The sequence below is a fragment of the Oncorhynchus tshawytscha genome, linkage group LG10 (assembly GCF_018296145.1).
Source record: "Oncorhynchus tshawytscha isolate Ot180627B linkage group LG10, Otsh_v2.0, whole genome shotgun sequence".
Taxonomy (NCBI): domain Eukaryota; kingdom Metazoa; phylum Chordata; class Actinopteri; order Salmoniformes; family Salmonidae; genus Oncorhynchus; species Oncorhynchus tshawytscha.
In genome coordinates this window covers 7,345,247-7,353,966 of record NC_056438.1, presented here as the reverse complement: position 1 = coordinate 7,353,966, position 8,720 = coordinate 7,345,247, and the positions used below count along the sequence as shown (strand labels likewise).

The window sequence follows — 8,720 nt, the reverse complement described above, 5'->3', positions numbered from 1 at the left end:
TCAAAGCGGGCAAAAAGTTATTTAGTCTGCCTGGGAGCAAGACATCCTGGTCCGTGACTGGGCTTCAAGCAGTTCCTCCTCTGTAATTTGGCCTTCACATGAGTCTTTCCGTACATATGTTAATTTTACATTATTAATAAGGAAAAAAATCCATACAATTATTTTCAGTTAGTGGAGATGGAGGAGACTGAAACGAAAACATATTCTTAAAGTACTTTACTTCCTCTTTAAAAATATAGTTTGGTGAATCATGCGTGACTTCATCATTTGTAACACGTTGCAATACATTTTTTTGGTAGCATTTCTATGTTGACTGATTGAAAGAGAAGTTGGTAGCATTTCTATGTTGACTGATTGAAAGAGAAGTTGGTAGCATTTCTATGTTGACTGATTGAAAGAGAAGTTGAGGCATTTCTATGTTGACTGATTGAAAGAGAAGTTGGTAGCATTTCTATGTTGACTGATTGAAAGAGAAGTTGGTAGCATTTCTATGTTGACTGATTGAAAGAGAAGTTGGTAGCATTTCTATGTTGACTGATTGAAAGAGAAGTTGGTAGCATTTCTATGTTGACTGATTGAAAGAGAAGTTGGTAGCATTTCTATGTTGACTGATTGAAAGAGAAGTTGGGGCATTTCTATGTTGACTGATTGAAAGAGAAGTTGGTAGCATTTCTATGTTGACTGATTGAAAGAGAAGTTGGTAGCATTTCTATGTTGACTGATTGAAAGAGAAGTTGGTAGCATTTCTATGTTGACTGATTGAAAGAGAAGTTGGTAGCATTTCTATGTTGACTGATTGAAAGAGAAGTTGGTAGCATTTCTATGTTGACTGATTGAAAGAGAAGTTGGGGCATTTCTGTGTTGACTGATTGAAAGAGAAGTTGGGGGCATTTCTATGTTGACTGATTGAAAGAGAAGTTGGGGCATTTCTGTGTTGACTGATTGAAAGAGAAGTTGGGGGCATTTCTATGTTGACTGATTGAAAGAGAAGTTGGGGCATTTCTATGTTGACTGATTGAAAAATAAGTTGGTAGCATTTCTATGTTGACTGATTGAAAGAGAAGTTGGTAGCATTTCTATGTTGACTGATTGAAAGAGAAGTTGGTAGCATTTCTATGTTGACTGATTGAAAGAGAAGTTGGTAGCATTTCTATGTTGACTGATTGAAAGAGAAGTTGGGGCATTTCTATGTTGACTGATTGAAAGAGAAGTTGGGGCATTTCTATGTTGACTGATTGAAAGAGAAGTTGGTAGCATTTCTATGTTGACTGATTGAAAGAGAAGTTGGTAGCATTTCTATGTTGACTGATTGAAAGAGAAGTTGGTAGCATTTCTATGTTGACTGATTGAAAGAGAAGTTGGTAGCATTTCTATGTTGACTGATTGAAAAAGAATTTGGGGCATTTCCCCCCCATTTTACATCCAGGTTGCTCTATTTTTTATAAGATCTTTCTGGAATAAGTTCCTCCATTTCTTGTTGTTTTTCCTCTAACTTATTCTGAGCCTCTATGGTACAGTTTTTATTGCTATCACAACAACGTGTGTTCTCTTGTTTTGTACTGTTCTGTAGTTTCGACCCAATGATTCATCTGACAAACAAAGGACTTTGCGTCCTGCAGGCCCAGGATCAAAGCTGGCGAGACATTCAATGACGTCCTCTTCACAAACTAATCAACCGTGGCCCTTGAGCAATTTTTTATTTTACCTTTATTTAACCAGGCAAGTCAGTTAAGAACAAATTCTTATTTTCGATGACGGTCTAGGAACAGTGGGTTAACTGCCTGTTCAGGGGCAGAACGACAGATTTGTACCATGTCAGCTCAGGGGTTTGAACTTGCAACCTTCCGATTATTAGTCCAACGCGCTAACCACTAGGCTACCCTGCCGCCCCATATTTGCTCAAATATGCTACAGAAAAATAGGAAGAAGATCAAGCAAGCCGAGTCCCAAGCATCCCCTCAAACTCCATGTGTGGGGGGGGCAATTTCTCACCAGGGACCAGGCCCATATTTGATTGTCGATGGTAAGTTTAGCTATTTACAAAAGCAAAAGGTACATCAAATATTGTAGCCTACACCTCACGGACTGCTATGTGTTCCACAATTCACTGTTGTCTCCTTTTTCAGGTAGCAAGGCTCGACATTTCTTTGAGGAATGAAATCATCAATGAGATGTGCTGCTGGAGCCTTTGTCCTGGGAACACATCGTTTCTTTCGAGGATTATAGCGATATTTTGTTTAGGTCTATTTAACATGTATATTTCTAGGATTGTACTTGTTGGCTGTGAGGCTAAATGTCTTTTTTTTTTCCTTCTCCAAATGCAGACAATGACCCAAAACACACTGCCGCCCGGGTTTGCATTGCAAATGAGGGCATAAACTGGGTCAAGAAGCCAACGGAGTAAGTAGACCATCATGTGGTAAAATAAAAGGTAAAATAAATAAATAAAAGACATACAACTCTTTTAACTTTTAACAGCACATTACTCAACACTAGTGAGACTCATGTCGCCTACGGTAAGGCCTACAGAATGTCTAAACATATTTTTCTCATGTCTACATGTAGGTCTCCTGATTTATACCTGATCAACTGAAAACAACTCTGCCAAGGAAAGATGAACTGGCGAAGGCCATCAAGACGTTTTGGCTTGAGAAACTGACAACACAACAATGCAACAAATACATTGATCATCTCAGCAACGTTTTACTCGTGGTCGTGGAGCTGGGGGGGGGGGATGGGAATGCAACTAAAATGTAGCTTAAAAGTACTCTACAGTTTTACATTTCGAACTCAAAACCTCATGCAACCGCAAAACGTTGGATAAAGTTAAAGATAATACTGTACAGTATTTGTTCATCGACATCTTTATGCTTTCGTTAAGAAAATAACGGGGAAAAAATACTTTCAAAATGCAGATGCTTATTTCAATTACGGTCAAAATCTCAACTACATTTTAGTTGCACTCCCATTCCCCCCCCCCCATTGAGATGATCAATGTATTTGTTGCATTGTTGTGTTGTCAGTTTCTCAAGCCAAAACGTCTTGATGGCCTTCGCCAGTTCATCTTTGCTTGGCAGATGAATGTTTTCTTTTAAGCATCGAATACATTGCAAGTTGGGGGGATTTTCACACCTACAGTAGCCGGGCTATTAAACAACCGTTTTCTAAATAAATTGAGGTATGAACAACCTGCTCCACTTGTGGAAAAACAAGTGTCTGAAAACACGTTTTTGAAATTCCTCCAGCTGTCCTACATCATCGTCATCATGTAAATAAAAACTTAGCAATATATCTACAGATATATTATAATAATAATATAATAATAATAAATTATTAATATATTACTGAATTAGATTTTTTTTTTGTGAGGGAAAATCTGGTCTATATTGAGCTAGAAATGGTGTTCATTGTAACCACAATAAAATAATTGAACAAACACAACATGAGCAGATTAACTTGATCAAAACATGTATTTATCTATCAGAAAGAATGTTGGTACTTGTTTATTTTTGATCCAAAGCCACGAATGAGTGAGTCTCTCAGCTTCATGCCGACAAATCCTCACTGGACTCTCTTCATTCAGTTTCTTCTTTAGGTGTGACGCAGGTGGGTCTGGAGATGGAGGTGTGATGCAGGTGGGTCTGGAGATGGAGGTGTGACGCAGGTGGGTCTGGAGATGGAGGTGTGATGCAGGTGGGTCTGGAGATGGAGGTGTGACGCAGGTGGGTCTGGAGATGGAGGTGTGATGCAGGTGGGTCTGGAGATGGAGGTGTGACGCAGGTGGGTCTGGAGATGGAGGTGTGATGCAGGTGGGTCTGGAGATGGAGGTGTGATGCAGGTGGGTCTGGAGATGGAGGTGTGACGCAGGTGGGTCTGGAGATGGAGGTGTGACGCAGGTGGGTCTGGAGATGGAGGTGTGACGCAGGTGGGTCTGGAGATGGAGGTGTGACGCAGGTGGGTCTGGAGATGGAGGTGTGACGCAGGTGGGTCTGGAGATGGAGGTGTGACGCAGGTGGGTCTGGAGATGGAGGTGTGACGCAGGTGGGTCTGGAGATGGAGGTGTGACGGGTGGGTCTGGAGATGGAGGTGTGAGGGTGGGTCTGGAGATGGAGGTGTGGTCTGGAGATGGAGGTGTGATGCAGGTGGGTCTGGAGATGGAGGTGTGATGCAGGTGGGTCTGGAGATGGAGGTGTGATGCAGGTGGGTCTGGAGATGGAGGTGTGATGCAGGTGGGTCTGGAGATGGAGGTGTGATGCAGGTGGGTCTGGAGATGGAGGTGTGATGCAGGTGGGTCTGGAGATGGAGGTGTGATGCAGGTGGGTCTGGAGATGGAGGTGTGATGCAGGTGGGTCTGGAGATGGAGGTGTGATGCAGGTGGGTCTGGAGATGGAGGTGTGATGCAGGTGGGTCTGGAGATGGAGGTGTGATGCAGGTGGGTCTGGAGATGGAGGTGTGAGCAGGTGGGTCTGGACAGGTGTGATGTAGTTGTTGTTTGTATGTGTATGTTTTGAATTGTCTAAAAAAATTTAAAATAGAGAAACCAAAAGCCCACCTTACCCATTTTTTGAACATCGTCAGTCCACATGTCATGTGTGTTTGCTCCATTGTATTTACCCAAGTTCTCTCTCAACTCCAGGACCGCCAGCTGATTGTTTGTTTTTGTTGTTGCCTGATGCAGGACTCTAGTGCCAGAGAAGAGAGACTCTCAGACTGAAAACACATCCATTAATTCAGGAAAATATAGTTCATTTCTGTCACAGTTTAGACTACGGATAAATCAGCGTTCTAACTCCCCCTTGTGATAGTGTGGTGCAATGACAGAATGCCACCATCTACTACAAACGGTCGCGGCATAAAGTCAAACCTTTTAATTGAGGAACCACTGCATGTGTGAGTGGGACCAGTGGACTCCATTTAGGAGAAATGAGTATCCCTGTGCCACCACCACGACGACCAGATGCTCTCAGACTATGAGAGAACACACAGTCAGATGCAGACAGCAGCTGGAGTAGTATCTGGGATAATCTATGTTTCCGTCAGAGCAAAAAGTCTAGGGCCTGAAGGGCAGCATGGGCTTAGAAGGGTTGCAGCCAAGCTTCAGGGATTCATCCGATACCACATCAGTCACATCGTCCACACAACATCGTCCACACAAACCGTAGGTACATACGCCAACCAGAAGCCATGCATTACAGGCAACATCCGCACTGAACTAAAGACTAGAGCCGGCGCTTTCAAGGAGCGGGACGCTTATAAGGAATTCTACACCCTCTGACGAACCATCAAAAAGGCAAAGCGTCAATACAGGACTAAGATAAACTCCTACGACACCGGCTCTGACGCTCATCTGCACTTATACGGTAAATTGTGCAATATTTAATGTAATAAATAAGATATCATAAATCTGTCTGAATTTGAGTGTTTACAGTTCTCCAACCCTATCCCTCAGCTGTTTAGCAAAACAGTGGTGGGTTCCCACTTTGTAGTTGTTTTAACTGCAGAGGGGTACACTACAAAGTAGGATCGAAGAGTTAGCCAGCTAACTTTGATAAGCAACCAGAGGGGTACACTACAAAGTAGGATCGAAGAGTTAGCCAGCTAACTTTGATAAGCAACCAGAGGGGTACACTACAAAGTAGGATCGAAGAGTTAGCCAGCTAACTTTGATAAGCAACCAGAGGGGTACACTACAAAGTAGGATCGAAGAGTTAGCCAGCTAACTTTGATAAGCAACCAGAGGGGTACACTACAAAGTAGGATCGAAGAGTTAGCCAGCTAACTTTGATAAGCAACCAGAGGGGTATATTACATAGCTGGTTTGAGGAGTTAGCCTGCTAACTTTGATAAGCAACCAGAAATAACTATTGATTTTCTAATTCACTTAATACCCTACACTTAGATATATGTTTTTTTGGTTGTTGAGTCAATCAGACCATAACCCTTTCATGCTTATCTTTCTAAAACATTATTTGAGAATATTTTGGCAAGTTAAATGACTAACTTGCCAAATCATACATTATAGTGTACACTTCTGTTTGTAGTGTACACTTCTGTTTGTAGTGTACACTTCTGTTTGTAGTGTACACTTCTGTTTGTAGTGTACACTTCTGTTTGTAGTGTACACTTCTGTTTGTAGTGTACACTTCTGTTTGTAGTGTACACTTCTGTTTGTAGTGTACACTTCTGTTTGTAGTGTACACTTCTGTTTGTAGTGTACACTTCTGTTTGTAGTGTACACTTCTGTTTGTAGTGTACACTTTTGTTTGTAGTGTACACTTATGTTTGCCCCTTTCAAAATGAACAAGGAGCTACAGGAAAATTGTATACATTAGCTCAATATTTTGACATCTTGCCTCCGTTTATCAATCTATGCATTTTAGTGTTTTACACTTCTCCAACCCTTAAGTTTACCTGTTGTTGTCTGAACTGCAGATTGGCCCTTTTTCATGAACAAAGCAGCAACAGCCAACATAAATACATTATATCATTACTGTGACATTGGACTGAGCAGGATCAGGAAGACCAGTTAGAGTTGGTCCACAGGTGTATCTCAATACTCTCTCAATACTCTTAGTCCCCTCTCTGTGTCTATGTCCTCAGTTGGTCCACAGGTGTATCTCAATACTCTTAGTCCCCTCTCTGTGTCTATGTCCTCAGTTGGTCCACAGGTGTATCTCAATACTCTCTTAGTCTTCTCTCTGTGTCCTTATTTACTTTCTTTGTGGTTGTTTTTGACATGCCTCAACAGATTAGTCTTCTGAGTGAATATTTTATCACAGACTGAGCAGCCATGTTGTTTCTCTCCTGTGTGAATCCGTTTGTGTTTGATTAAGTTTCTCTTGACACTAAATCTTTTCCCACAGTCTCCACAGCTAAATGGTTTCTCTCCTGTGTGAGTCCGTATGTGTCTCCCCAGGACCACTTTCTGACTGAAGCTTTTCCCACAGTCCCCACAGCTAAATGGTTTCTCTCCCGTGTGAGTCCGTATGTGTCTCCCTAGGACCCCCTTCTGACTGAAGCTTTTCCCACAGTAACAACAGCTAAAGGGTTTCTCTCCTGTGTGAGTCAGTATATGCTTATTTAGGTGGTCCTTCAGACTGAAACTTTTCCCACAGTCACAACAGCTAAATGATTTCTCTCCTGTGTGAGTCAGTATGTGCCTCCCTAGGACCCCCTTTTGACTGAAGCTTTTTCCACAGTCAAAGCAAATAAATGGTTTCTCTCCTGTGTGAGTACGTATATGATTATTTAGGTGGGCCTTCTGACTGAAGCTTTTCCCACAGTCACCACAGCTAAATGGTTTCTCTCCTGTGTGAGTCAGTATATGCACAGTTAAGTGCTTCTTCAGACTGAAGCTTTTCCCACAGTCACCACAGATAAATAATTTCTCTCCTGTGTGAATCAATATATGTGCCTTAAGGGACCCCTTCTGATTAAAGCTCTTCCCACAGTCACCACAAATAAATGGTTTCTCTCCTGTGTGAGTCAGTAGATGCACAGTTAAGTGTTCCTTACGATAAAAGTTTTTCCCACAGTCGCCACAGCTAAACGGTTTCTCTCCTGTGTGAGTCCATATATGTTTCGTTAGTGACCCCTTGTGTCTGAAACTTTTATCACAGTCATCACAGCTAAATGGTTTCTCCCCTGTGTGAATCAATATATGCCTCCCTAGGTCTCCCTTCTGACTGAAGCTCTTCCCACAGTAACCACAACTAAATGGTTTCTCTCCTGTGTGAATCAGTTTATGCATGGTTAGGTTATTCTTGATACTGAAGCTTTTCCCGCAGTCACCACAGCTGAATAATTTCTCCCCTGTGTGAGTCCGTATATGCATAGTTAGGTTCTCCTTGCGATAGAAGCTCTTCCCACAGTCACCACAGATAAATGATCTCTCTCCTGTGTGCATCCTGATGTGTCTGGACAGATATTTCTTTAGTTTGAAGGTCTTGCCACAAACAGGACAGGTGAAAGGTTTCACACCGTGACAGAGCCTGACATGGGCCTTCAGTTTACAGGTGGATTTGTAGTGTTTATTGCAGAATCTACATTCACTGGGTCTCTTCCTGGTGAGAGTCACATGTCTCTGCAGGTCAGCTTTCAGAGCAAATGTTTCACCACAGTCACGGCAGTGGCTAGTTTTTCTAGATGTGGTGCTGGGTTTGGAACAGTGTTCCCCCATTGGTGGGTTGGGATCCAATGGTGGACTGGGATCCAATGGTGGGCTACTGTCAAGTCCTACTGTGTCGCTGCTTACAGCTGAACTGTGGCTGGAGGCATTGTTTTGATTATCTGGAGGGTCACAGGGAATGTTGAGACCCTTAATGTGGGTCACAGTGACAGAAGGTTTGAGATCCACGGGTTTAGAGTCTCTCTCTCTGTTCTCCACAGTCTGGGTTTGGTCCTCCTGATCAAATTCACTTTTCACACAGGAAGGAGTGAATATGGAGTCTTTGGTATCAACGAGCCCTTGAAGCTGCTCTTCCTCCTGACTGGTCCTGACTTCCTCCTGTTCCTCTTTAATCTGTTTGGTCTCTGGGTCCTCCTGTCCCAGACTGGGGCTCCACTCCTGCTCACAGTGCTGCTGCTCAGGGGGAACCTCCTCTTCAGAGACAGAGAGCTGCAGGGAGTCTGGAGGGAAGGGGACGAGGGTAGAGGTTATCTGCCAGAGAATTACATTTATATTTGGAATCACTCATGAATTACAGATCTCTATGTTTTTA

General features: G+C 42.7%; 1 protein-coding gene across 3 annotated transcripts in view; it reads right to left on the bottom strand.

Annotated features, from left to right (window-relative positions):
* LOC112259691 (gastrula zinc finger protein XlCGF57.1) overlaps nucleotides 1–8,720 on the bottom strand; it is a 1,127,091-nt gene that overhangs the window by 1,105,135 nt on the left and 13,236 nt on the right. For 2 of the 3 annotated variants that reach the window (XM_042329359.1, XM_024407377.2), the window contains one exon: nucleotides 4,845–8,628. The exons of the other annotated variant lie outside the window; for it this stretch is intronic. In XM_042329359.1, the coding sequence (XP_042185293.1) occupies nucleotides 6,707–8,628 (1,922 nt within the window). In that variant the 3' untranslated portion in view covers nucleotides 4,845–6,706. Of the gene's footprint in view, nucleotides 1–4,844; nucleotides 8,629–8,720 lie in introns of those variants that run through there. 3 annotated transcript variants of the gene reach the window in all.